Genomic DNA, 27,821 nt, shown 5'->3' with positions numbered 1-27,821 from the left:
TCAATATTTAATAATTTTTTAATCAACAACAGGGCGCAAAGTAGACTTATCAGGGTGATTTCTGATGAAACAATCTTTAAAATTCTTGGTGGAATACGACAATCACTAAAATGGAAATATTGAATTTTACTTTAGTTTACACTGATTCAGTTAATCATGGCTTCGTGAACCGAGCAAGGGTATAAAAATAAACAAATTATATTATTATGAGGGTTACCATCAACATTTCGAGACAAGAATTTCAGCGAATCAAAAAAGTAACATAAAAAAAAACAACAACAACAAATTTTAACCAGTTTTTGCACCCAAAAATCAGAAAAACAAAATGCAACCAAAAAGTTTTAAGAACAAAAGTATTGACTAAAAATTACCCTGTAGAGAGCAATAAACTTTGAATTGTAAGATAGAGTATTAAACTATATTAAATCGTTGCAACTAGTCAAATAACATTGTTTAATACGTGTGATATGGGATAGGTAATTAAAATACTATGTGTAATTTTTGTGTTATTTTAATCATTTTTAATATTTAATTGGTAAACTAAATGTTTCTAGTTCTCAAGGGAAAGTACTCACAGTCAAGGGTAATAAAGATCTTAATCGTCTGCTCAAATAAAAGATACTTTGTCTAATATAAGTTTCCATTTTTGGTACATGAATACCTTTTGCATTTATTTATTTACAGGGTATGGATTTGTTTTTGTTTTGTGATAAAAAATACAACTAAATTAAAGCAGAACCTTCAAAAATTCTAAGAAGTTCAACCAAAAGTAGTGAAATTCGAAGAAATTTCCTGGCCCCGAGGCCAATGGCAATAAGTTCATCCGCTCTTAATGTTTCTATGCAAATGTATACAAAATATATCTTATACATACATATAAGTAATGTATCTGTATATGTATCTGTATCTGTATCTGTAGCTTCTAATTGAAACCTTAAGCAGTAAACTTCAAACGCTGTCAGCGTTGGCTTGACCCAAATTTATTTTTGGTTGATACAATTTCAAGGTAATGCGAATTTGATACTTTCGTTTTTTTTTTATTTTCGCTTAGAGAAACTGTCAAAAAGTTTTTGATTACAACAGTTTTGTCCACGATTCTGTTAAAGCCTTGCGCAAGTTAGAGTCATTTTGTTGTTTTTTCTTGTTGAACCAATACCAATAGCAACATCAGGTCATGCATTTCACAAAGGCCAAGAGTCCCAGTCGTTCTTTTGTATGCCAATATAGAAAAGTGTGCGACGTGCCGGGAAATATTAATAAGCGGAAAAGCTATGGGGGAGACTCACATACATATATACATACATACATTCGATAGATGATGAGCACCTAGACATGGTCATAGGCATTTGTGTCGTATCCCCCCACATAACCATTAAAGTTACGATTACCGTTCTCTGTTGCGTCCAAATGGGGATAGAGTGTGTGTATTTGTGTGTGTGTGTGTATAAGTGTGTGGGTGTTCAGAAGTTCCTCTGCATATCCCAGTCATTGAACTGCAACTGTTGCTGCTGCTGCCCTCAGCAACATGTTGCTTGAAATTCATGTTGACAGCAACCTGTTGAAGTTAAAGCATTTGCTCAGCCTCATATTGTTGTGTTCTCTCTCTTAATATAACGAGCGATCGAGTTTTGGTAGACACAGACACCACCACCAACACCGGTCAGAGCCAGAGCCATAGCCAGAGCCAGAGCCAGAGACCCGAGACCAGAGCTAAATCCCAGAGTCAGACAGTCAGTCAGTTTTGTTTCGAGTCTGCGCGGTGGAAGTTGTGCCCACATATTCACGTCCCGTCCGTCACACAGTTCGTGTTTAAAGTGTAAGTGTTTGGTAGACGTCCGATTCCGGCTTTTTAATTGCAATTGAGAAGGCACGTGTGTGAGTGTACTTAAGTATCTCTACTGTGGGTGTGTGTGTGTGTTTGCGAGCATTCATTTTTGTTGTTTGGTTGAAATTCAATAGCTCAAGACCCCGTCAACATTATGCCACCAAAAATAATTTCGAAAAGAACTATTTTTGGCTAATCTGTCTGGCTTATCAGCAATATGAGATGGCGCCATGCGTACTTATGTTCCCACATGTAAACGTTAAGTATCCGTATCTGTATCTGTATCTGTTGCCGCTGCTGCTGCTGCTATATCTGTTCAATTGCCTTAGGGGCCATAGAATCAATGGCTGACCTTTAACCGCAGTCAATCAAAAATAAAAAAATTGTTGAATTTTCAATGATCTGCCTTGTGCAATGGTAATGATTTGTGTTTTTTTTTTGGTTTAAGAGTGAACCCTGTGTTGTCAGTTCCCATTAAATGGCGGCGATAAGGCAAACCACTGCCAAAACAACTCTGACCAATCAGTGGCAGTCTCTATAATACATACAGTCAGACATACTATATTCTCTACTCTCAGCTCTTCAAGCTTTTGATTATGGTTACGTCAATTTTTTGTTTAAGTTGTTAAAGTTGTATTCTCGCTTTAGCTTGAAAATAATATGCAATAAAAACAGCTTAAACGTTTGTTTAACGCCGCTTCAAGGAAACTGATTTTTGTTAGTAGCATAAAATAACGCACATAACGTAAATAAAACAAGAAAATCAGTGTGTAAACTGCAGACCTTTATGCGTGTGCCCTTCAAACCGCCTACATAAAGACATAAAATGCGCATAAAGAATCCCCAATTGACTCTGGCCGACTTTTTAGAGTATGCGGACCAAACCAAACCAAACCAAAAAAAAGAAGCTCATTGCATTCGCAGTCCCAGATACACGTATTGAATTTTTGATTCATCGTCTACCCTGAAGTTATTTTTACCTACAACCTCCTCGTACCCCCCTCGTACTATATATACTCACTCACCCTCATGAGTCGTCATCTTTTTTTTTTGACTTTGTCTTCGGTTTTTGGCTCCATCTTTCATCTACGTTTCGATCTGAATCTCAATTCATTGGTTTTTCTTCTTTTTTTTTTTTGGGTCTTTTGCACAAGGTCTTATGCTCATCGGGGCTGCTATTGTAAATACTTATAGTTATGGGTATAGCCACCTATCATTATATCATATACATACCTCTTATTTCATATTGTTTAGGTGATGGCTTTTAAGCTGGTTCATCGCTGGCAATTGCCAAAGAAATGTTGCCCATTCAATTTAGTTTTCAGCGCGGGAATTATACAAAAACTTGTCTTCAATAGTTCAATCATTAGGGGTATTCATATTTACTTATATGTTTTCTAAAAGTCTGACTAAATGTTGAAAGAATGACTTCCAAAAAGCTGCGGGCAAGGTCTTTTGAATTTTGAAAATTTTAATCGTTCATTAGAAATGCCAAAAAGCAAATCATTAACAAACTGCTCATCAAATTCTAATGCACAAATTAGTCAAATTTTAAAAATATGTGCATATAATTCCATATTTAAATTTTTGTGCGGATATTAAACATTAAAACCTTAGAAATACCTAGTACAAAATTGAGAAGAGTTTATTATCTAAAGTTAGTTAGTTAAAAAAGTATTCAGTAGATCAAATAATTGACATTTTACTACTTTGGTTTAAAAATTGTTCGTGAAAATTTCTAAATTAAACAGTTTTAAAATGAAAATATTAATGTTAGTAAATAAAATTGATATATTTCATTTATTTTGGATCACTAAATTAAGGGCTGCTGGACTGAATTCACAACGACTTAATATCTTATTTGTTTCTTACAAAAAACCAACTAAATGAATATTAATTCATTTTGGTCAGTTGGTTGACTTTTTCGAATAGCAAAGTTTTTAACACATATTTAGTTTTTTACAGAAAAGTAAATATGCAAAAATTAACTTGTTTTTATTAACGTTTTATTAGTAAATTTGTTTAATAAGCTTTGATTCAAATACAAAATTTGTTTCGGCTGCAAAAACTTAAATAAATTGGGTAAAAACAAGAACTAATTCATTTATTTATCACTCGACTCAATTAAATGAATAGATGACTGAACAAATGATATAACTGAGTACACATAAAACATTTTAAACCGATTTTTAGACACTGATTTTAACTATTGTTAGTAGGATTTTATCCACTTTTTGAAACACTCATTTTAGCTATTGTTAGTAGGAGATTGTACTTAAAATATTCAAGGAACATTTTTTTTTTTTTACCAAGAATGATATTGAAGAGAAGTTTAGGAACAAACTGCTAATAGTTCAATATTTATCACCGATTGATCCCTAGAAATATCGGTGAATTCGTTCTGAATCTTATTTTCAATGTTTTGATTCTATTTTTCTAAAACATTTTAAAAACACACACACAAATAGCATCTTGTCTTTATATGAATAGAAAGAACTAAATGAATTATAAAAAACAACAAATTTAAGGCAAATTAAATTAATCTCAAACTAATCTTATGCTCAAGGGGGGACCGCTACCCGTGGCCCTTGCTGAATACTGGGAAATCTCTAAAACTTTATTCGCATGAGTACCCATAAGGTGTTGGGTTAAATTTGAAGGCATTCATAGAGCCTTTCAAATATACTGATCCTTTTTCAATTGCATCATTTATTTAGTTTCATAAAACACATTTGATTTGACACTGAAAATCATTCAAATACAAAAAAAATAACACTGAAAATCATTCAAATACAAACACTAATTCACGAGTACTCAGAATAAGCAAAAACTTTTGAATACATTGTGGATGAGCCCTCTAATACTATATGGTAACCATATTCTAAGTAGGTATATAATTGTGGTTTTCGAGTCTCTGTCTGTACTTAAAAGTTCTCCAAGTATCATCAATCATTTCACTTTGTCTGCACTCGAACTAGAAGTCTCTCTATGGATTTTCTAAGTAAAATTGTGTGTATACTTATTAATGTCGCCTACATTTTATGGTTGATTTAAAATGTTAACAATTTGACCGTCATCATTGTAATGATAGTCTCGTAGTCACCGCTGTCAAATGTAGCGCTTCAGTGCGTTTGGAAGCAACAGCAACGCCAGCAACAGGTGTGACTCATATAAACATGGTCAACACCCGGCTAACCTTTATGTTTTGACCAGTCTAACATGTTGTTGTTGTTGTTGATGTTTCTTAGCCAACTGATAACAGCGGCAATTCTAAACACTTTACGACTGGATTTTGCGCAACAAGTTGCAATGCGGTTAGGCAGTTGTTGCTGCCGTTGCTGCTGTTGCTGTCGTTGTCGTTGTCATTGCTGTTGGCTTATACCTATGTATGTATAGTGAACGCTCTTGTGGCTTCCTCAAGCAATAATCAGTCATAGTTGTTGGAGATTGGCGAGCGGCAAACCGGTTTAATGTAGTGCGCCAAACGGTTATACCATTTTAGTCAGGCAAAAAACGAAAATAAATATGGTTTAGGAAACAATTTGCATGTCAGACGAATGACGGCGGTTTCTTGTCTTGCTGAACCAAATTAAATGGTTGCCTCCTCTCTCTCTTCTTCTCTCTTTATCCCTCTAGGGGTTTTTATGTTTTTAGATGGGTAATTGCAACCACTTGAGGTGATCAAAGATCGCCTCTCTGTTTAAATCATCAACGCTGCCGTTTGCCCCATTTGGTGGCCTCAACTTGTTCGCAGTTCAAGTTCAGCGCCACTAAAGGTTCACGGTCAATTAGAGCTCGTATAATTTATAGCCAACTAAGTTGGCTGCAAATAAAAAATAAATTGTTGGCTAATCTCATGAGTAAACACCTGTCTCGTTGTTTAGGTCTATTTGTAGTTTCCTTGCATGCTGGTGAACACAGACGAAAAGGCTAAGAGATGAGCCCGAGTCCGCGGCTGGGAATTTTCTGGCTAGTGACATTGTTGCTCTTGTCTATCGTTGGTAGCCGTGAATCCCAGCTGCGCATTGGCAAAGCCATCAATATATTTCTACGTTATGGCTATTTGGGCATATCGATGCGTGTAATACCCTACAATGATAATGTCGACTCAGAGCGTTGGATATTCAAGGAGCCAACATGGAATATTTACAAGGTAATGAAATAACGCAATCTATCAATTTACCATTCCATTTATTTTCAATTACTTCTTTTAGAACATTACTGATCTGACTGAGAATCGTGAGGATAATACTCCTGGCATTTTCCATGGTGACTTCCACATGGAATTCTGTGAGAATCGTCGCCAACTGTTTCAGGCATATTTTCGTGATTTTACAATTGAACGTTTGGACAAGCCATGGGAAGCCTTTACGGGCGGTTGGTTTCCGGAGAATGCAGCCAAAAAACTTGGCATTAATACCTCCTTTATACAGGGAGATTACTCATATGTATTGGTGCGTGTAGTGCGGTTCCGGGAAACTGGAAAACTGAATTCACAAATACCTATCGATCAGCCGCTTGAGCCGGATGTGAGAGCTCGCATAGATCAATTGGAAATTGGGAATCTAACATCGGCCATACGTTTCATGGAGTCCTTTGGCACACACTATGTCAACTCCTATACCACTGGGAACTCTCTATATCAAGTATTTGTATATAGTCGCAAAAACTATAAAATGATTAAGGTAATTTCAATTTGGCTATTAATCAAATGATTTTAATAATTTATTATTGTTTTCCCTTTTGTAGGATCGCATCAAGAGCAAGGGTCTTAATGGTCTATCGAAATTGGATCTTTACAATTATTTTGCACCATGGTTTGCCGAGCATCTGGGTCAAATACGTTCGGCCAGTGCCAATGCAACTGTGGAACGTTGGGCTCGTCGCAAACTGCAGTATGAGTACTATGTGGTGAAATATGTGACATTGCTGAAATTGCATGGAAATAGTACGCTCTTGAGATCCCTGGATACGCTTCTGGGAAACGATGCCATTCTGCAATTGGATCTTAAGTCACTCAATGTGGTCTTTAGGGAGCAACCTGAGAAAGAGAGATGGTTCCACGAAGTGCTCGATAATAATATGAAACTGTGGGAATTTAATATGCCACAGAATCATCCAAGCCGTTAGTTAGTCTTTCTTTTCCAATGGCAAAATGTCTGTACAAAAGTTCCTAGATGGAAGTTGAAGCGGCTAACATACATACATATATATCTGCATATCTATATGTAAATGTAATTGTGTAATTGTAATTTAGATTTCTAGAGTGTAATTGCTGTTTTGCCTGTGATAGTTTTTAGATAGATTTATTAAATGGACATTTGACATGCATTTTAGTAAAGTAAAACAAAGTTATTTAATGTTTCTTTTATTAAATATTATTCAATTCCCTCTCTTTTTTGGGCGCCAACATTACTAAGTGTACATGTAGATAACTTTTCTACGTTGAAAAATACTGGTTATGTAAAAATAGTGGGCAATGGGCCTTAGGCAGAGCTGGTAACACTGCATGGAACAACAACAACAATTTGTTTATTTATTTTCTAGTTTTGAGGTTATTTAAAAAGCACGCGCGGACAATGGAAGTGTTTAATAATTGTCCAGGATTTTGTCCATCCTGCGGTTCCATTTTACCTCCTCTTCAAGTAAAGGGCAATGTCATCTGTTACAATTGCAAAGAGGAGCTTCTGCCCGAGGGTAAATTATCTCGTTACCCAAAAGATTTGTTTCTGAATCAAACTTCTTTCTCTTCCAATAGTATATAGCGGCGAAAAGTCAGAGTTTACCATACAATTCAACACATACGATCCCAGCAAAGTCTTCAATAGGGCCAAGCGAGAATCAGAATCCTCGGAAGCAGATGGCCCAGTGGTGGAGCGAAAGTGTCCCAAGTGTGGGAACGATAAGATGTCCTATGCCACCCTTCAGCTACGTTCCGCCGATGAGGGTCAAACGGTGTTCTTCACTTGCCTCAAGTGCAAGTAAGTTTATTTGGTTATCTATCGATTCCTAAATATATTTTAATTAATAATTTTCTCTTACAGATACAAAGAATCGGAGAATTCTTAGTTGCTAACCACATAGACTTAACGATTAGTTGAAATAATCATGCTCGACGGCCTGAAAATATATAGAAAATAGTTATAATACAACTTTACATGGTTCTAATTTTATATTGGAACTTACCTCTTTCGCTTTTAGGCGATTCTTGGGATTATAGATGACCAGATTGGAGACCAGATTAATTTCAACAGCATGTGTGCAACTGGGAAACAAATTATCCCAATGCATGCCCACGGAATTGGGAAATCTATTTGAAAGCAAGTTAACTTGAAGAGTTATTCTTAGTGGTTAATGCCAGAAGGAAAGCGTACCGTATTTTACTATAATCCGGCAAAGATGTCAACTCTGGCCACTGATTTAAACGGGGAGTGCCTAAAGTACGTATAATTATGGCCAATTGTTCGATATCCGTTGTGCCAGCAAAAAGGGGAACTCCACGCAACATTTCGGCCACCACACAACCTTGATTAAAGGTTTTATATATAAACAAATGAATGACATTGATGGACTTACCTGCCGCCCACATATCTACGCCCGTGCCATATTTCTGGCTACCCCAGAGTATTTCAGGAGCACGATACCAACGTGTGGAGACCTGTGGTGAATAGAAGCGGCCCTCCTCATCGGGAAAGTGGAGACGGGCCAGGCCAAAGTCTGCGATTTTCAGGACATCTTTATCACTGATTAGCAAATTGGCCGGTTTGATGTCTCTATGCATAATGCCTGCATCGTGGAGGTAGGTGATCCCTTTAAACATCATCAAGGCGAATTTACGTACTTGCTGCCTACTCAGGGGATTCACTTCGCTCTTCAGACGACTATAAAGAGTATCCGGCTGATAGTCCAGCACCAGTGAGAGGCCAGTCAGATCGGGATATATATCGACAATGCCCAAGATCTGCAATAGAAATGTTTAATCCAATTTCCAATGCTTTCTATAAAGACTACTCACATATTCCGATTGACACAATTGAAGAGTCTTGATCTCTCGCAAAGTATTCAAGGCAATGTTACCGAACTTATTCTTTAGGGCCACCTTTTTAATGGCCACCTCCTTGTTGCGTTGCAAATCGATGGCCTTAAATACACAACCATGGACACCTTCACCAATTTTCTCTAGCATTTTATAACGACTCGGTGCATAGTCCTCCATGATTTGTCCTCCAGAAATAATAATTTTCTATTTTTTCCTTTTTGTTGTCTTCCTTACTTCCTCCATGGCAACGGTCACAACAACTGTGGAACAGCTGCTAGTCCGTTTGGCCACCTGTTGCCAGCTAATTGAGTAGAGGCATGGAGATGGCCAGCCTAGGACAAGGCGGAGCTGTCAAAGCTTAGGCATGGGTCATGCGCACAAGGAAATCTAAAATTTTTTTCTTTTTTTTTTGGTCCTACTGTCAGATTATGAGGATACATAATTTTTCAGACCTCCGCAATTCAAGAAAAATTTCAAATCAAATTCGTAATTTAAATTAGAAAATAACAAGAAAAAATATTTTAAATGATGTATTTAATAGTGAAATAATTGTGAAAGATTGTGTAGAATTAAGTAAAGCTTAGCTGGTAAGTAGATGGCCAAGCAAAGGCCATAAATCCTTGTGGGTGGTTGGTGTGGAAAGTTGGAAAGGCTTTTAATGGGTTTGCAAGGCAAAAGAATAATGAAAAGTGCCATAAAAAAAGGAATGGAAATTGCAATATAATTGCTCTGCACGTGAACTTCAATTATTCGAGACGCTTCACCTTCGCCCCATATAAAACCTTGCAGTAGTATACTTAGCCACACGCACACGCCCCACAACCCACACACACCAGCCAGTGGTGTATCCTTGTGTCTTGCCATTGGAGACCTTGGGCAAGTCAGTTAGAGACATTAACATGTAAAATGACCAGGACTTCTGCGCATTTCATTCTAATTTTCTGTAGTCCACCATTAAGCATTCAACATGCAACTCAACATGAAGTTGCTATTGCCATTGTTGCTGCTGTTAGTGCTCCTGATCAGGGTAAGGGTTTGGGCTAGAACCGCCAAACGATCTGATGTCTATATAGCTGGGTTCTTTCCCTACGGCGATGGTGTCGAAAATTCCTATACGGGACGCGGTGTTATGCCGAGTGTTAAATTGGCTTTGGGACATGTCAATGAGCATCCACGTATCCTGACCAATTACAGGCTTCACATGTGGTGGAATGACACTCAGGTGAGAGAGAGAGAAAGAGATTTTGTCGAAGGTTCGAAATGTAATCAATAACATATTTCTATTAAGTGCAATGCGGCTGTGGGAGTGAAATCCTTCTTCGACATGATGCACTCTGGACCCAATAAAGTAATGCTCTTTGGAGCCGCCTGTACTCATGTCACTGATCCCATAGCCAAGGCTAGCAAACACTGGCATTTGACGCAACTGAGTTACGCGGATACACATCCCATGTTTACCAAGGATGCCTTTCCCAATTTCTTTCGGGTGGTGCCCTCGGAGAATGCGTTTAATGCTCCCCGTTTGGCTTTGCTCAAGGAGTTTAATTGGACACGTGTGGGCACAGTGTATCAAAATGAACCCAGATATTCACTTCCTCATAATCATATGGTCGCTGATCTGGATGCCATGGAGGTGGAAGTGGTGGAGACTCAAAGTTTTGTAAACGATGTGGCTGAATCGTTGAAAAAGTTACGTGAGAAAGATGTGCGCATCATAATGGGCAACTTCAATGAGCATTTTGCCCGAAAAGTCTTCTGCGAGGCCTACAAGTAAGTCGTGGTCTTAATCCCTTGGCCTTGAGTCGTAATTATCTTTTCAATTACCAGATTGGATATGTATGGGCGGGCCTATCAGTGGCTTATCATGGCCACATACTCTACAGAATGGTGGAACAAAACGCTGGACAGTGAATGCAGTGTGGAGGAAATCTCTACAGCATTAGAGGGGGCCATCCTGGTGGATCTTCTGCCATTGTCCACCAGTGGCGACATTACAGTGGCAGGCATTGTAAGTAGAACTTGACTCTCTTTAGTTCTTTGACCTTACCCTAAATCCCTTGCAGACGGCGGATGAGTATCTCGTGGAATATGATAGACTACGCGGCACTGAATATTCTCGTTTTCATGGCTACACTTATGATGGCATTTGGGCGGCAGCATTGGCAATTCAATATGTGGCCGAGAAACGTGAGGATTTGTTGACACACTTTGATTATCGTGTCAAGGATTGGGAGAGCGTCTTTCTCGAAGCCTTGCGTAATACATCCTTTGAAGGTGTTACGGTAAGTAATCAAACATTAGTCGACTGTAAAACACTTTTAAATCAACATCCTTGCAGGGTCCTGTGCGTTTTTACAACAACGAACGCAAAGCCAATATACTGATTAATCAATTTCAAATTGGACAAATGGAGAAAATCGGTGAATATCATTCACAGCAAGCTCATCTCGACTTGAGCTTGGGTAAACCAGTTCGTTGGGTAGGCAAAACACCGCCCAAGGATCGTACTCTGATCTACATAGAGCATAGTCAGGTGAATCCCACAATCTATATAGTATCGGCCAGTGCTTCGGTCATTGGTGTCATCATTGCGACAGTTTTTCTGGCATTCAATATAAAATATCGTAATCAGAGGTGAGAATTGACAGTAAAGCACCAAGTTATTTAAGTTTTATAATACTCTACTTTAAGGTATATCAAAATGTCGAGTCCCCATCTAAACAATCTAATCATCATTGGTTGCATGTTGACCTACTTGAGCATTATATTCCTCGGCTTGGACACCACATTGAGCAGTGTGGCTGCCTTTCCCTATATATGCACAGCACGTGCTTGGATCTTAATGGCAGGATTCAGTCTCAGTTTTGGGGCAATGTTCTCAAAGACTTGGCGCGTGCACTCCATATTCACAGACCTCAAGCTTAATAAAAAAGTCATCAAGGATTACCAATTGTTCATGGTTGTGGGCGTTTTGTTGTTCATTGACATTGCCATCATAACAACATGGCAGATAGCAGATCCATTCTATCGTGAGACAAAGCAACTTGAACCCTTGGTAAGATGGAGATTGAAATTAAATGTGGATTTTGATTGATAACAATTCTTACTTTACCAGCATCATGAGAATATTGACGATGTATTGGTAATACCTGAAAATGAGTATTGCCAATCGGAGCATATGACGATATTTGTTAGCATTATCTATGCCTACAAGGGCTTGTTATTGGTAAGTCGATTTTAAGGGAATGATTTGAAAAAACTTGATATGTGCTTAAATAATTTACAGGTCTTTGGTGCCTTTTTGGCCTGGGAAACACGTCATGTCTCCATACCGGCTCTAAATGATTCCAAGCATATTGGTTTCTCGGTTTATAATGTATTCATCACCTGCCTAGCTGGTGCGGCTATATCGTTGGTTCTATCGGATCGCAAGGACTTAGTTTTTGTCTTACTCTCGTTTTTTATAATTTTTTGTACGACAGCAACTTTGTGTTTGGTGTTCGTACCGAAAGTAAGACTGGTAGTAAGGAAGTTTTGTAGTTTCTGTAGCTGTGTAAAATATATATATATAATATATACATGCAATATATGTTTCTATATTTATGTGCAAATGCCATTTGAATGTTGTTTAAAGACATGTGATCATTTGATCAGTTTGCCAATGACAATCCGTTGATTTTCATTCGATAACTGATCATTGCTGATCATGCAATACACTTACATAACAACATTAACTCGAAATTCAAAAACATAACTCTGAATGCTACATGACACTACTTACTTAATAAACTCTTATCACTATATGGAGCAGCAAGGTCCTTAATACCCTGCTGCTCTATCACATTCAAACATATTTATAATCATAATCATATTACCTCGATGTTATCTATGTTTGTTGGATGAAATGTACAAGTTATCTAATGTCCATGCTAAACATCTTTCAGTTGGTCGAATTGAAACGCAATCCGCAAGGAGTTGTCGACAAAAGGGTACGTGCCACTCTTCGCCCCATGTCCAAGAATCGGCGTGATTCATCAGTCTGTGAGCTGGAGCAACGTTTGCGAGATGTCAAGAATACTAATTGTCGCTTCCGCAAAGCATTGATGGAGAAAGAGAACGAATTGCAGGCCTTGATACGCAAACTCGGACCCGAGGCACGTAAATGGATCGATGGTGTTAGCTGTACGAGCACCTCAAATGCTGGCGGGGAACTGGAACCCATATTGACTGAAGATATAACAAGGCTATCGGCGCCGCCAGTACGACGAGAAATGCCAAGCACCACAGGTGGGTACTATAACATTATATACTTTGACATATTCATGCATTGTTCACTGTTTGCCATAGAAGTTACCGAGCTGACATCTGTGGATAGTGTTACCTCCACACATGTAGAGATGGATAATTCCTTTATATCTGTACAGTCTACAGCGGTGGCTCCTTCACTTCCACCGTAAGTCATTATCTTTTTACTATGCTATAAAAACTAATAATGTTTGTCCTCAATTAGAAAAAAGAAAAAACAATCAATTGTGGAACATCATTCTCATGCACCAGTTGCATCTAATATTGCTGCTGTAGCCGCCCCAACAACAATAATGCAGCCCATACAGCAGCAGTTGCAACAGCAACTACAACAGCAGCAGCAAATGCAACAGCAACATCAACAACAGCAGCAACACTATCGACATTTAGAGAAAAGGAATTCGGTATCGGCTCAAACAGATGATAATATTGGCAACATCACCAGCACTGTGGGTAAACGAAGCACAGGAGATTGTAGCACCCTAAGAGAACGCCGACAATCGACAGCCTCTAGACATTATGATAGTGGAAGCCAGACACCAACAGCCAGACCAAAATATGCAACGACACATCGCAATTCTTCTACAAATATTTCCACTTCCCAGTCAGAGTTGAGCAATGTGTGTCCACATACCAAAACCAGTACGCCCGGTGTGATTAAGAGTAAGTTATTTGCACATATGACGTTTAGAATAAACTAAATAATGATGGGTCCTTAAAATTATAGCTCCTACTGCCTCGGATCATCGACGAACTAGCATGGGTTCGGCCTTGAAATCCAACTTTGTTGTCTCGCAGAGTGATCTCTGGGACACACACACATTATCGCACGCCAAGCGTCAGTCACCGCGTAACTATTCGAGTCCACAGCGTTGCACGGAACATCATGGACATGTGATGACCTATGATCCGAATACCACATCGCCAATCCAGCGATCGGTGTCGGAGAAGAACCGCAACAAGCACCGGCCCAAGCCACAAAAGGGCACAGTTTGCCAAAGTGAGACGGATAGCGAACGGGAACGTGATCCGCCCTCCGCCACCCAACCATGCCAGCCGCGTAAACTAAATCGAAACTCCAACATCCAACATGCAGCGCATCATCACAGTTCGCCGAATGTGGCCCCAGATAAACAACGAAAGCATCGCAATAAAACCGACAGTTCCATTTATGGGGCCAGCTCCGAGACGGAGCTGATCGAGGGTGAGACAGCCATACTGCCCATATTCCGTAAGCTGCTCACCGAGAAGAGTCCCAACTATCGAGGACGCAGTGTTGTCGGTCAGAGCTGTCCAAATATATCCATCAAATGCGACATTGTTGAGTACTTGTAAGCACCCCGCTCGCTCCACTATGCATTTATGGATTATGGATATAGCTCTTTTGCTCTTTAGTTCTAATTAGTAATTGTAATGATGATGATTCCCTATGTTCTCCTGTAACTACTTACTAAACGAACACACCATTTAGTGAATTATTAGCAATAACATTGATCAGATAGTTGAGAAATAAAACAAAATCAATTGATAAACAAACAAAATGGCTTAAGATAACATTCCATTTCATTTCAATTACATATAACAGATTGACATTTTGTAATATAGTGAAATGATATGGTAGAATTGGGTTAACCTTAGTCAACCTTAGTTTAAAAAACTGTTAGAATATGGATTTCGAATGATTCTATGAGAGACAAACAAATTATCAACACTTTATTTATTTTAAATTATTTACAGATTTCCAAATTTAAATTATTTAGAACTTCTCTCCAATGGGTTTTATAATAAGCTCATGGATCTGAACATTTGGAGGAGTTTGAATACAATAGGTAACCGCATCGGCAACATCTTCGGAGCGCAACATGGCAAAATCAGGACTACGTTCCTTTACCACATCGGTGACAATCTCAGTGTCAACTGCTCCAGGGCTCACACTCTGTGGGCAAAGAAAACAAACAGGTTTGGTGGATTTTCCAGATGGCTAAAATTGACTTAACTTACTGTGATTCTAGTCTTAGTTCCTTTGTTTTGGAACTCCTGGCGTAGTATTTCGGTCATGGCAGTGAGGGCATATTTAGATGGTGCATACATGTTATAGTTGACCCCAGGAACCGTTGGCACTCCGTGTCCAACCACACTATTGATGATCACTATGTGACCATCGTTCACCTTACGACGTTGTTGTGAGAGGAATGCCTCGCGTGTGCACCATGATACACCAAGTATATTGGTTTCTAAGACCGCTCGAAGATCGCTGGAGTTGTTTGGGTTTATTATCAGATTGTCTCGGAGTATGCCAGCATTGTTCACCAGGACATCGGCTCCTCCAAGACTCTTGTCAATCCAAACGAATGCCTCAACGACTTCTTTCTCATTGCTGACATCACATTTCCGAGTGTGGAAACGTTTAGTCTGATCTGCTGGCAGAGAAGCCTTTAGCTTCGCCAGTCTCTCCTCACGTCGGGCTAGAGCTACGACAACCATTCCCTTGGCCACCAGATCCTTGCAACAGGCTTCTCCAATGCCAGAACTGGCACCAGTCACGACAGCAACACGATTCAACCAACGATTCATTTTAGCTTGTTTTATTTTGTTTACTAATAATAAGTCTGCTTGTGGTTTGCTGTGAAAGCTTTGACTGAACTGTTACTGCCAGCAGTCGGTTCTTTTATACTATATCAATCTTTTCTGTAAACTATAGATATCAAAGCAGTTTAACTTTTCTCTAACAATAAGTGAGCAAGCAGTGGATCTTATGTGGAATATTGCTCAGTCACCGGACAATGATTTGGAATATCATTTACTCAACCGTATCTGTACACTAAATATTAGAGATTATTTTGTTCACTGCTTCGAGTGACTTAAATGAAATTTGATTAAAATTTTATCCAATCAATTTACTTTGATTTTTTTCAGAAATTTTCTAGATTTTTGTTTTTTTTATTTAAGATTAAGAAAAGTTTAAAGATGGTAGATGCCTAAAATTGTAAAGATTGTTTAACACATTTGCTTTAGTTCGCCTGCAACTAGCTTCTAAGAAATACTGACGGATACTCGGAGAAAAAAATAATGTAAATTATTCCCCTATACCGGGGGTAAAAACAGGGCAAAAATAATGGGCTCTTTCCGCCATTGATAACATGTATAGAATGTCCAGGAAGATCATAAAAAATAAACCAATATTCAAATTGTGAGCCAAGTGATAAAAGTATAAACAAATATACATATATGCAGAGAGGTTTTAGATCAATAGAAATTTCTTCGTAGAACTAACTCATGAGAGGTCAGAGGTTAAATTTATTTTCGACAGTTTGTGGTAATTTTCCTACGGAAACCTTTCTTATCATCAGAAATAGACTACATAAACATTATTTCAAACATCTGCTATGTTAATTATCTCATTTGGGGTTTATTATTGATTATGTAGTTGAGAAATAAAAGGAAAAGATTAATAACAGTTCTTCATTTCGCAATATGACGAAATATAATGCTTCAACAATGTATTACTATAATTAAATTTAATACTTTGATACTGGTTCGTTATGATTAAAAGAGCTCTTTAAAATAAAACACTTAAAATGGTCTATCACGCATTAAATACATTCTGCTACGTCATCATATCATCAATAAACAAGATTGTTCTTTGTTCATTTCGTCACGACTTTTATAAAAGTTGCTAGAACACTCAGAACATATAAAATTATAAAAAATTATAATTTGCTGGACACTTGAGAATATTCACAGCTGCGATTAGAGTTCGCAAAAAAAACTTTATAGCATTTCAAATTGCTTTTGTAGGTGTACAAGTGGCCACCTACTGATAAGCTAACAAACCTTATTGAATTGTTTGTTATCGGCCAAAAAGCACACTGACTTACATATATATAATTGACCTTCAAGCAGTGGCGGATTCCAGGAGGGTGAGACAATATATCTAGATATATTTTTTCTCAACCATAAGACATTTTTTTCTGGGTATGTGTATTGAAAAGCTATTCAACTAAAACTATTTTCTAAAACCCCCTGACATATCTGGAGAAGCCACTGCCCTCTGCCTCTGCCTTCTAATCTCAATCTAACTGGGAAGCAAACTGTGTCTACCCCATTATCGTGTTTAAACAATTGAATACCTAGTTTAAATTTGCAAAATAAAAAAGAAAAACAACTCAATTGATATGACATAGCAATGGTCGTTTAATCAAATTGCAAAAATAAAAGCGACCTAAGGTTAAATACTCAGCCAAAGAGAGAGACAGTGAAATCAATTTAAATTTTTACATACATATAGTTACAATCGGTATTAAAGTTGAATCCAATTTTTATTTCTTTTACATAATAAAAATTCTTTCATAATAAACAATACTACTTCAATTAAAGGGGCAACGCCCGATGAAATTCCAAATTAAATTTAGTCTAGAATCTCTCGCCAACAGGCTTGATAGTTAGTTCATGGATTTGAACATTTGGGGGTGTCTGAATGCAATAGGTTACCGCATCGGCAATATCTTCAGAACGCAGCATAAGAAATTCGGGATGATCTTTGCGGACTTGATCGTTGATAATCTCAGTATCAACTCCACCAGGACTAATACTCTGTGGGAACAAAAGACATTAGTCAAAGGATAGGTGAAAAGAATTCCATTTGAACTTACTGTGACTTTAGTTTTAGTTCCCTTAGTTTGGAACTCCTGACGAAGGATTTCGGTCAAGGCGGTGATGGCATGTTTCGATGGTGGATACATGTTAAAGTTAAAGCCAGGAATTACAGGCACTCCGTGTCCAACCACACTGTTAATGATGACTATGTGACCATCGTTCACCTTACGACGTTGTTGTGAGAGGAATGCCTCACGTGTACACCAGGATACACCGAGAACATTTGTGTCCAAGATAGCACGAAGATCATCGGAATTGTTGGGACTTGTTATGAATGTATCTCGCAGGATTCCTGCATTGTTTACCAAGACATCTGCACCACCTAGATTCTTATCAATCCAAGCAAAGGTCTCAACGACTTGTTTCTCATTGCTGACGTCACACTTCCGGGTGTGGAAACGTTTGGCCTGATCAGCTGGCAGAGAGGCCTTTAGGTCATTAAGTTTCTCCTCACGTCGTGCTAGAGCTACGACAACCATTCCCTTGGCCACCAGATCCTTGCAACAGGCTGCACCAATACCGGAACTGGCCCCAGTGACAACAGCAACACGATTCAACCAACGATCCATTTCAATATGTATTGATTACTAATTGTAAGTCAAGGAAATGTTTGCTGTGAAAGCTTAAGTTTGACTGAATTCTTACTGCCAGCTGACGGTTCTTTTATAGATCAGATTTTTCCTGACAAAAAAAAGCTCAAAGCAGACGATCTGTACTCTTATAGAACAAACAGTTGCTCTTATGTTGAATAGTGCACAGTCACTGTAAGTACTTTTTTACTTTATAGATGACTAGAAATATACAATTTTTCGATTAATCATTCGCCGACAAAAGCAACAGTGCCTCAATACAAATTCAGCCATATCTATATATGCTCCTTATATTGCTGATAACTCGACCTAACCCACTAGCTATAAAATTTTCTGTTGACATTCATTCAAGAGAACGTTGAACTATTCAAAGTTTATATATCAAGGGGCTATGAATAATCTTAAGGAAGCTAAAAAGAATAACATTGTTTACAAATCAGTTAGAGAAACATTTGAGTTTTATTTTCAGTCAAAAAGTCTTTAGTTCAAAACTTTTCGCCAATAGGCTTGATTGTCAATTCATGGATTTGAACATTTGGAGGTGTCTGAATGCAATAGGTTACTGCATCGGCCACGTCTTCGGAGCGCAATTTGGGAAAAACGGTGACGGCTTTCTTGACATTTTCGGGTATAATCTCAGTATCAACTGCTCCAGGACTCACACTCTGCGTACAAAGGATATTAAGTGCATGTGTAAGCAGAGGAATTCGTTTGAACTTACTGTGATTTTCGTTTGAGTTCCCTTATTTTGGAATTCTTGGCGAAGGACTTCAGTCATGGCGGTGAGTGCATATTTCGATGGCCCATACAAGTTGAAATTAAACCCCTCCACAAATGGCACTCCATGTCCGAGGATACTGTTAATGATGACCACATGTCCATCGTTTACCTTTCTACGCTGCTGTGAGAGAAATGCCTCACGGGTACACCAGGATACTCCAAGAACATTGGTATCCAAAATGGCTCGAAGATCAACTGAGTTATTTGGGCTTGTTATAAGAGTTTCGCTGATAATGCCGGCATTGTTTATCAGGACATCAGCCCCACCAAGATTCTTATCCACCCATGCAAAGGTCTCAATCACGTGCTTCTCATCGCTGACGTCACACTTGTGGCCAATGAAACGTTTAGCCTGATCAGCTGGCAGAGAGGCCTTTAGCTCTTGTAGACGCTCCTCACGCCTAGCAAGACCCACAACAATCATTCCCTTGGCCACCAGATCCTTGCAACAGGCTGCTCCAATACCAGAACTGGCTCCTGTCACAACGGCAACACGATTCAACCAACGTTCCATTTTAAGTTTTTGTTTACTTTCAATTAAGAGTAAGGAGAAGAGAATAAGAGAAGAGCACGCGTCGTAAAGGTTTGTCTCTGACTGAGTTATGACTGCCAGCTGCAAGTTCTTTTATAGATAGCACATTCTCTACAACAAGCAGTTTATAGATAAAGCAGTTTTTATTTATTTCAAATTGTGCTCACTCATTTTGCGATAAAATTTTTTTGAACTATCATTCAAATACAGAAGCACTCTATTTAGCTATATCGACACACTCTATATATTGCTGATAATAAAACCTTACCCACTAAATTCATAAACAATTCTCTTGTCGATCGCGTGACACAAATAAATTGCAATAATAGATTCATCCACCAAAATAAAATTACAAGAAAATATTAAGCTCTGACAATATTATAGTAAAGCATATTTAACATATTGAATAAGAATCGGGCAGTCTTAGCAATGACAATCGAACTTAAATTGGTATAAACTGGTAAATTGGTAAAATATTCATACATATATAATTTTATTTATTTATAGATATAAATGATGAAACTTTTCTCTCATTTCGTTAAATTCACAAATGTTTTCTTTCCATTGCTTTACTCGGTGCGCGAACTGCGATCTGCCGAGGAATAGAGATTCACTTAAAACTGAACAAATGACTATAGATTCTCAACTGCGAATATGGTCTACAATGAGTTATTTTCGAAATTGTCATTATGGGTGCGCCAGAGTAGAATTTCTAATTACAAAAGCTGACAAAAATAACCAACAAATAAATAAATAACCTTCAAATGAACCTCTAACTAACTGACAATAAATAATGAAACAATGATTCAATTGCCCATTTGTTTTTCTACCTACATTTGCGAATATGCTAAAATCTAAATCAAAAATGGCAATGTAAATTCTCTGAGAAATTCAGGTTATAGCACGCTATAAGCCAGTTTTAACGCTCATTTAAAACCAGCTTTAGTTAATTCCTTAAACTATTTTTAAAAAAAGTGTTCCACACTCACAAAGCAAACTAAGCATGGAGCAACGTATATTAATTCTGCATTAAATGTTAAGTTTTTTACCCAACAACCACGATTAATTACAAATTTAAGTGGGTGAAATCTACCAACAATTTCATTAAAGATCTTCTATTTTTTCGCCATTGTTAGTACCAAAATTAGGTAGTAGAACTTATAGACCAAGCAGTTAAAAATGTTCAGAAGTAAAAATGGCAGTTTTTTTTTGCTTAATCATTCAGTAAATGAAACTTAATGTATGTATTACCATAAAGTACCATCCATAAAGCAAATATTTTTGATTACTCGACCTAGCTCACTACAAAAATTGTTCCACCGGCTACAAACGGGGCGTATACGCAATACGTATACACAATAAAGATAAAGATTAATCACCGAAGTAAATCCACTATGATAAAGTAAAATATATATCAATGAATTTAACATTTGTGTTAGAGTATCCAAAAAAGGTTTTGAGGTTTATTTACCATTTATAACAATACCGCTTTTGTGAAAAACAATACGCATCGCGGCTACAGAATAATAAAAATAAAAAAAACAGCCATTTCGATTCATTAAAAACAAATTAAAACTTTTCGCCCACAGGCTTGATGGTCAATTCATGGATTTGCACATTTGGAGGTGTCGAAATGCAATAGGACACCGCATCGGCCACGTCTTCAGAACGCAACATTGGAAAGTCGGTGAAAAGTTCCTTGATTTGGTCGGGAATGATCTCAGTGTCAACTGCTCCAGGGCTTATACTCTGTAGATATTAGACATTTAGAAAAAGTCTAGATAAAACAAATACGTCAAAACATACTGTAATTTTTGTCTGAGTTCCTTTATTTTGGAACTCCTGACGCAGGACTTCGGTCAAGGCGGTGATGGCATGTTTGGATGGTGCATACAAATTGAAATTGAAACCAGGCACAAAAGGTACTCCATGTCCAGCAATGCTGTTAATAATGACCACATGTCCATCGTTAACCTTGCGGCGTTGGAGGGAGAGGAATGCCTCACGAGTACACCAGGATACACCAAGAACATTTGTGTCCAGGATTGCCCGAAGATCGTCGGAATTATTTGGTTTTGTTATCTCAGTATCTCGGGTAATGCCCGCATTGTTTACCAAGACATCGACCCCACCCACATTTTGTTCGATCCATGCAAAGGTCTCGATCACTTGCTTCTCATCGCTGACGTCACATTTGCGGCCATGGAAACGTTTAGCCTGATCAGCTGGCAGTGAAGCCTTCAGCTCTTGTAGACGCTCCTCACGTCTGGCGAGACCAACAACAATTAATCCCTTGGCCACCAGATCCTTGCAACAGGCTGATCCAATGCCAGAACTGGCTCCAGTCACAACGGCAACACGATTTAACCAACGATCCATATTAAGTTTTCTCTGCGATACAACTAAACTTTCCTCCAAATGTACGTGGCCTTTTATACCATCTGCTTTTTCTGGAATCAAAAAGCTTCAAACTATTGATAAATATCTGCTCAAGCAGTAAGCAGTACTCTTATACGAAAAATTGCTTATAATGCTTAACCAGCCTTTTTTTTTGCCTTTATAAACAAAAAGGGGCACAATATTTTCATTTCATTTGATATTTCGCTCATTTGTGAAATAGCAAATATTCTTAAAATATCTAAACATAATATTCGATATTCGTTGATAAATTTCCAATATTTTAAACGAGTGAATTCCCTTTCCTAGGAGTTAAAGTCCATGTTCTCCCCATGGTAAAAAATAAACTTTTCCAAGGATGTCGATGCTATATTCATATATTCATGTTATACTCCTTTGAGTAACCCTTAACCCTTTGGTTAAGGCATTTTTCATTCGAATTTCTATATAAAACTGATCTGCCATCTAAACATTTATAACTTTTTATACCATGGGATTCTTCTGGAAACAAAAGCTCCAAAGAACTGATAAAAAAATTGTATGTTCATACTGATTAAACATTTACTCTTATACAAAAAAATTGTTTTTAATGCTCGCTTAGCTTTATCAATGACAATGCAAAATAGACCAAACATGATATGAAATAAAAGTATATTTTTATTCAATTGGCCTTTTCGAAAGAGCAAAGCAAACAAGTATAATGTTGTCCTAACCTTGTATTACTTATTTTCTTATTTCTATTCTATTAAAATGATTACAAATGCTTTCTATCTTGCATATATTTAGTCGAATAAATTTCATTTCATTTCACCTGAGTAGAGGAAAATAAGGGCTAATTATCGGGTTCGTTAATCCTTTTATCCAGGGGAAAAATCCGAGAATTCGCAAAAAAACAATATAAAAGCTTGAGTCCAATCATTAGCTACTTTTTTGTTTGACAAACCTTAATAAAGTTGAGCAAGCATTACAAGCAAGTTTTCGTATAAGAGTGACTATTTGTTTCATATATTTTAGTATACTGTTTATAATTGATTAGAGCTTTTCTGGGTGTTCAGAATCAGGTATAAAAAGCATAGAACATTTAGCTGAGTGTTCAGTTGAGTACAGAGAATATAGTAGAATAAACTTAAAATGGAACGTTGGTTGAATCGAGTTGCCGTTGTGACTGGAGCCAGTTCTGGTATTGGCGTTGCCTGCTGCAAGGATCTGGTGGCCAAGGGAATGGTTGTTGTTGGTCTTGCCAGACGTGAGGAGCGCCTACAAGAGTTGAAGGCTTCTCTGCCAGCTGATCAGGCTAAACGTTTCCATGGCCACAAATGTGACGTCAGCGATGAGAAGCAAGTGATTGAGACCTTTGCATGGGTGGATAAGAATCTTGGTGGTGCCGATGTCCTGATAAACAATGCCGGCGTTATGCCAACAACTGAAATAACAATCCCAGATAACTCTGCGGTTCTTCGGTCAATTCTGGAGACTAATGTGCTTGGAGTATCTTGGTGTACCCGTGAGGCATTCCTCTCACTTCAACGCCGCAAGGTTAACGATGGACATGTGGTCATCATCAATAGTGTTCTCGGGCACAAAGTGCCAGTGTTTCCAGGCGTTGGCTTTCACATGTATGCACCATCTAAACATGCAGTCACCGCCTTGACCGAAGTCCTGCGTCAGGAGTTCCAAATCAAGGGAACTCAGACAAAAATCACAGTAAGTTTAAAATGGTTTTCAGTCTCAGACATCAGCTCATTGCTTTTCGCCTTTACAGAGCGTAAGTCCTGGTGGAGTTGACACTGAGATGACCCAAAAGTTCAAGGAGTTTAGCCCCAATTCACCTTTTTTGCGTCCTGAAGATGTGGCCGATGCGGTCACCTATTGCATTCAGACACCTCCAAATGTGCAAATCCACGAACTGACCATTAAGCCTATTGGCGAAAAAGCTTAAAGTAAAAGTAAAATTTTAGAGCCATAACCAATTGACAAGTTGTTAAGTTAATATTTTTCTTTTTTAAAACTAAATCGATTCTACATTTTTGTAGAACTACATCTACTAACTACATTTTTTGTAGAACTTAAATATAAAACTGAGTCCAATACTTTTCACCAAAATCTATTTACTTCTTATAAGTGATCCCTTATTCAAAATCATGTCAAAACATTAAAATCTCGAACCATATTTTTAACAACATTAGTTAAATTTTTCTTATTTTCCAAAAAGAAAGTACAGATAAGGGCTTTGCCAGGATGATACAAATTTTTAACTTTACTATATTTTATTCAATACATTTTTAATTGAACTCAAACAAAAATTAAATGATTTGCTTAAAACAAGCAATGTAAAGAAATTTTATCTTAAATTGTAGAAATTTACAATTTTTTTTATAATATTTAAAATTATTCAATTATTGATAAACTTAAAGATCTGCGAATTCAAAGATGAGAATTTTGAAGAAATATTCAAATAATTATTGAAGAAGAAGCAATTTTCCAATGGTGTACGTCAATTTGATTGCAATTTATCTGGTATTTAATGACAATATCTTTTCTATATCCTTTCTTTGGCTAAACTATATCCAACATAATCCATAAACAAGCATTTTCTATATGCGTAATGTAAAAGTTAAAATAAATTGGCTAAAGTTACAAAAAAAGGCATTTCAGATCAAATCAAGGATTGAAAAACTTACAGATAAGAAACTTGGAAAAGGTCTTTGTTTGTTTTTCTTATCTCAGTTCAGTTAAGTAAAGCAAAGAATCTTGGAAAAACCAGAGTAGATTTGAATCATAGGATTAAATTCCAATATATATTGGACATTTTTTATAAAAACTTTTTTATTAAAGGATTTTTTTCTTCAGTCAAATTAGTTTATAATTTTTCGCCAATGGGCTTAATGGTCAATTCATGGATTTGGACATTTGGAGGTGTCTGGATGCAATAGGTAACAGCATCGGCCACGTCTTCGGAACGCAGCAAAGGAAAATCGGGATTGAGTTCCTTTAGTTTTTCATCAATTATCTCTGTATCAACTCCTCCGGGACTAACGCTCTGTGGATACAAAAATCAGTTAATTAATGTGTAAACTTGGAAAACATTTTTAACTTACTGTGATTTTTGTCTGAGTTCCTTTATTTTGGAACTCCTGACGCAGGACTTCGGTCAAGGCAGTAATGGCGTGTTTGGATGGTGAATATATGTTAAGGCTAAATCCAGGCACTATGGGTACTTTGTGTCCAGCCACACTGTTGATGATGACGACATGCCCGTCATTCACCTTACGGCGTTGGAGCGAGAGGAATGCCTCACGGGTGCACCAAGCTACACCTAGCACATTGGTTTCCAAAACAGCACGAAGATCGTCTGAGTTGCCTGCATTGGTCACATCATTCATTCGGACAATGCCGGCATTATTTATTAGAACATCAGCACCACCAACACTTTTATCAATCCATGCAAAGGTCTCAATCACTTGCTTCTCATCGCTGACGTCACATTTGTGGGCGTGGAAACGCTTAGCCTGATCAGCTGGCAGAGAGGCCTTTAGGTCATTAAGTTTCTCCTCACGTCGTGCTAGAGCTACGACAACCATTCCCTTGGCCACCAGATCCTTGCAACAGGCTGCACCAATACCGGAACTGGCCCCAGTGACAACAGCAACACGATTCAACCAACGATCCATTTCAATATGTATTGATTACTAATTGTAAGTCAAGGAAATGTTTGCTGTGAAAGCTTAAGTTTGACTGAATTCTTACTGCCAGCTGACGGTTCTTTTATAGATCAGATTTTTCCTGACAAAAAAAAGCTCAAAGCAGACGATCTGTACTCTTATAGAACAAACAGTTGCTCTTATGTTGAATAGTGCACAGTCACTGTAAGTACTTTTTTACTTTATAGATGACTAGAAATATACAATTTTTCGATTAATCATTCGCCGACAAAAGCAACAGTGCCTCAATACAAATTCAGCCATATCTATATATGCTCCTTATATTGCTGATAACTCGACCTAACCCACTAGCTATAAAATTTTCTGTTGACATTCATTCAAGAGAACGTTGAACTATTCAAAGTTTATATATCAAGGGGCTATGAATAATCTTAAGGAAGCTAAAAAGAATAACATTGTTTACAAATCAGTTAGAGAAACATTTGAGTTTTATTTTCAGTCAAAAAGTCTTTAGTTCAAAACTTTTCGCCAATAGGCTTGATTGTCAATTCATGGATTTGAACATTTGGAGGTGTCTGAATGCAATAGGTTACTGCATCGGCCACGTCTTCGGAGCGCAATTTGGGAAAAACGGTGACGGCTTTCTTGACATTTTCGGGTATAATCTCAGTATCAACTGCTCCAGGACTCACACTCTGCGTACAAAGGATATTAAGTGCATGTGTAAGCAGAGGAATTCGTTTGAACTTACTGTGATTTTCGTTTGAGTTCCCTTATTTTGGAATTCTTGGCGAAGGACTTCAGTCATGGCGGTGAGTGCATATTTCGATGGCCCATACAAGTTGAAATTAAACCCCTCCACAAATGGCACTCCATGTCCGAGGATACTGTTAATGATGACCACATGTCCATCGTTTACCTTTCTACGCTGCTGTGAGAGAAATGCCTCACGGGTACACCAGGATACTCCAAGAACATTGGTATCCAAAATGGCTCGAAGATCAACTGAGTTATTTGGGCTTGTTATAAGAGTTTCGCTGATAATGCCGGCATTGTTTATCAGGACATCAGCCCCACCAAGATTCTTATCCACCCATGCAAAGGTCTCAATCACGTGCTTCTCATCGCTGACGTCACACTTGTGGCCAATGAAACGTTTAGCCTGATCAGCTGGCAGAGAGGCCTTTAGCTCTTGTAGACGCTCCTCACGCCTAGCAAGACCCACAACAATCATTCCCTTGGCCACCAGATCCTTGCAACAGGCTGCTCCAATACCAGAACTGGCTCCTGTCACAACGGCAACACGATTCAACCAACGTTCCATTTTAAGTTTTTGTTTACTTTCAATTAAGAGTAAGGAGAAGAGAATAAGAGAAGAGCACGCGTCGTAAAGGTTTGTCTCTGACTGAGTTATGACTGCCAGCTGCAAGTTCTTTTATAGATAGCACATTCTCTACAACAAGCAGTTTATAGATAAAGCAGTTTTTATTTATTTCAAATTGTGCTCACTCATTTTGCGATAAAATTTTTTTGAACTATCATTCAAATACAGAAGCACTCTATTTAGCTATATCGACACACTCTATATATTGCTGATAATAAAACCTTACCCACTAAATTCATAAACAATTCTCTTGTCGATCGCGTGACACAAATAAATTGCAATAATAGATTCATCCACCAAAATAAAATTACAAGAAAATATTAAGCTCTGACAATATTATAGTAAAGCATATTTAACATATTGAATAAGAATCGGGCAGTCTTAGCAATGACAATCGAACTTAAATTGGTATAAACAATATTCATACATATATAATTTTATTTATTTATAGATATAAATGATGAAACTTTTCTCTCATTTCGTTAAATTCACAAATGTTTTCTTTCCATTGCTTTACTCGGTGCGCGAACTGCGATCTGCCGAGGAATAGAGATTCACTTAAAACTGAACAAATGACTATAGATTCTCAACTGCGAATATGGTCTACAATGAGTTATTTTCGAAATTGTCATTATGGGTGCGCCAGAGTAG

General features: G+C 37.7%; 11 protein-coding genes across 14 annotated transcripts; 4 read left to right on the top strand and 7 right to left on the bottom strand.

Annotated features, from left to right (window-relative positions):
- The first annotated feature begins 1,726 nt into the window (after positions 1-1,726).
- LOC6650332 (torso-like protein) lies at positions 1,727-7,156 on the top strand. Of its 2 annotated transcripts, none has more exons than XM_002073625.4 (4): positions 1,727-1,816; positions 5,710-5,978; positions 6,040-6,510; positions 6,575-7,156. In XM_002073625.4, the coding sequence occupies exons 2-4, from the start codon at positions 5,763-5,765 to the stop codon at positions 6,953-6,955; spliced, it is 1,068 nt and encodes a 355-aa protein (XP_002073661.1). In that variant the 5' UTR covers positions 1,727-1,816; positions 5,710-5,762; the 3' UTR covers positions 6,956-7,156. The 2 variants fall into 2 exon arrangements, with proteins under 2 accessions (XP_002073661.1, XP_023036018.1); XM_023180250.2 differs by lacking the exon at positions 1,727-1,816 and adding an exon at positions 1,837-1,875.
- Positions 7,157-7,350: 194 nt separating this feature from the next.
- Positions 7,351-7,977, top strand: LOC6650331 (DNA-directed RNA polymerase I subunit RPA12). The gene is made up of 3 exons (XM_002073624.4): positions 7,351-7,522; positions 7,584-7,806; positions 7,870-7,977. Exons 1-3 carry the CDS (start codon positions 7,405-7,407, stop codon positions 7,892-7,894), a joined length of 366 nt encoding a protein of 121 aa, XP_002073660.1. The 5' UTR covers positions 7,351-7,404; the 3' UTR covers positions 7,895-7,977.
- LOC6650330 (cyclin-dependent kinase 20) lies at positions 7,919-9,121 on the bottom strand. The gene is made up of 5 exons (XM_023180267.2): positions 8,841-9,121; positions 8,402-8,786; positions 8,200-8,350; positions 8,012-8,135; positions 7,919-7,945 (listed from the first exon to the last, which is right to left on the bottom strand). Exons 1-5 carry the CDS (start codon positions 9,039-9,041, stop codon positions 7,919-7,921), a joined length of 888 nt encoding a protein of 295 aa, XP_023036035.1. The 5' UTR covers positions 9,042-9,121.
- Positions 9,122-9,357: 236 nt separating this feature from the next.
- Positions 9,358-14,710, top strand: LOC6650329 (gamma-aminobutyric acid type B receptor subunit 2). 3 transcript variants are annotated; one of them, XM_023180264.2, is made up of 12 exons: positions 9,358-10,086; positions 10,153-10,634; positions 10,692-10,872; positions 10,928-11,146; positions 11,203-11,498; positions 11,556-11,919; positions 11,980-12,090; positions 12,151-12,375; positions 12,809-13,151; positions 13,212-13,317; positions 13,375-13,832; positions 13,897-14,710. In XM_023180264.2, exons 1-12 carry the CDS (start codon positions 9,832-9,834, stop codon positions 14,502-14,504), a joined length of 3,648 nt encoding a protein of 1,215 aa, XP_023036032.1. In that variant the 5' UTR covers positions 9,358-9,831; the 3' UTR covers positions 14,505-14,710. The 3 variants fall into 3 exon arrangements, with proteins under 3 accessions (XP_023036032.1, XP_023036031.1, XP_023036033.1); XM_023180263.2 differs by having other exon boundaries at positions 12,151-12,387; positions 13,215-13,317; XM_023180265.2 differs by having other exon boundaries at positions 9,359-10,086; positions 13,215-13,317.
- A 144-nt stretch (positions 14,711-14,854) lies between these two features.
- Positions 14,855-15,789, bottom strand: LOC6650328 (farnesol dehydrogenase). The gene is made up of 2 exons (XM_002073621.2): positions 15,171-15,789; positions 14,855-15,105 (listed from the first exon to the last, which is right to left on the bottom strand). Exons 1-2 carry the CDS (start codon positions 15,741-15,743, stop codon positions 14,926-14,928), a joined length of 753 nt encoding a protein of 250 aa, XP_002073657.1. The 5' UTR covers positions 15,744-15,789; the 3' UTR covers positions 14,855-14,925.
- Positions 15,790-17,469: 1,680 nt separating this feature from the next.
- LOC6650327 (farnesol dehydrogenase) lies at positions 17,470-18,450 on the bottom strand. The gene is made up of 2 exons (XM_002073620.4): positions 17,822-18,450; positions 17,470-17,762 (listed from the first exon to the last, which is right to left on the bottom strand). Exons 1-2 carry the CDS (start codon positions 18,392-18,394, stop codon positions 17,583-17,585), a joined length of 753 nt encoding a protein of 250 aa, XP_002073656.1. The 5' UTR covers positions 18,395-18,450; the 3' UTR covers positions 17,470-17,582.
- Positions 18,451-18,851: 401 nt separating this feature from the next.
- LOC124459756 (farnesol dehydrogenase-like) lies at positions 18,852-19,795 on the bottom strand. Its single transcript, XM_047009364.1, has 2 exons — positions 19,137-19,795; positions 18,852-19,080 (listed from the first exon to the last, which is right to left on the bottom strand). Exons 1-2 carry the CDS (start codon positions 19,707-19,709, stop codon positions 18,901-18,903), a joined length of 753 nt encoding a protein of 250 aa, XP_046865320.1. The 5' UTR covers positions 19,710-19,795; the 3' UTR covers positions 18,852-18,900.
- A 1,367-nt stretch (positions 19,796-21,162) lies between these two features.
- Positions 21,163-22,128, bottom strand: LOC124459755 (farnesol dehydrogenase-like). The gene is made up of 2 exons (XM_047009363.1): positions 21,534-22,128; positions 21,163-21,476 (listed from the first exon to the last, which is right to left on the bottom strand). Exons 1-2 carry the CDS (start codon positions 22,104-22,106, stop codon positions 21,297-21,299), a joined length of 753 nt encoding a protein of 250 aa, XP_046865319.1. The 5' UTR covers positions 22,107-22,128; the 3' UTR covers positions 21,163-21,296.
- A 1,096-nt stretch (positions 22,129-23,224) lies between these two features.
- LOC124459754 (farnesol dehydrogenase-like) lies at positions 23,225-24,214 on the top strand. The gene is made up of 2 exons (XM_047009362.1): positions 23,225-23,828; positions 23,887-24,214. The coding sequence occupies exons 1-2, from the start codon at positions 23,256-23,258 to the stop codon at positions 24,061-24,063; spliced, it is 750 nt and encodes a 249-aa protein (XP_046865318.1). The 5' UTR covers positions 23,225-23,255; the 3' UTR covers positions 24,064-24,214.
- Positions 24,215-24,894: 680 nt separating this feature from the next.
- Positions 24,895-25,851, bottom strand: LOC6650587 (farnesol dehydrogenase). The gene is made up of 2 exons (XM_002073619.4): positions 25,223-25,851; positions 24,895-25,164 (listed from the first exon to the last, which is right to left on the bottom strand). Exons 1-2 carry the CDS (start codon positions 25,793-25,795, stop codon positions 24,985-24,987), a joined length of 753 nt encoding a protein of 250 aa, XP_002073655.1. The 5' UTR covers positions 25,796-25,851; the 3' UTR covers positions 24,895-24,984.
- A 401-nt stretch (positions 25,852-26,252) lies between these two features.
- On the bottom strand, positions 26,253-27,196 carry LOC124459669 (farnesol dehydrogenase-like). The gene is made up of 2 exons (XM_047011496.1): positions 26,538-27,196; positions 26,253-26,481 (listed from the first exon to the last, which is right to left on the bottom strand). Exons 1-2 carry the CDS (start codon positions 27,108-27,110, stop codon positions 26,302-26,304), a joined length of 753 nt encoding a protein of 250 aa, XP_046867452.1. The 5' UTR covers positions 27,111-27,196; the 3' UTR covers positions 26,253-26,301.
- Positions 27,197-27,821: the final 625 nt, after the last annotated feature.

This window comes from Drosophila willistoni, chromosome 3R, assembly GCF_018902025.1.
Source record: "Drosophila willistoni isolate 14030-0811.24 chromosome 3R, UCI_dwil_1.1, whole genome shotgun sequence".
Lineage (NCBI taxonomy): Eukaryota > Metazoa > Arthropoda > Insecta > Diptera > Drosophilidae > Drosophila > Drosophila willistoni.
The sequence above is the reverse complement of the archived record's forward strand: the minus strand, read 5'-3'. Positions and strand labels throughout refer to the sequence as shown.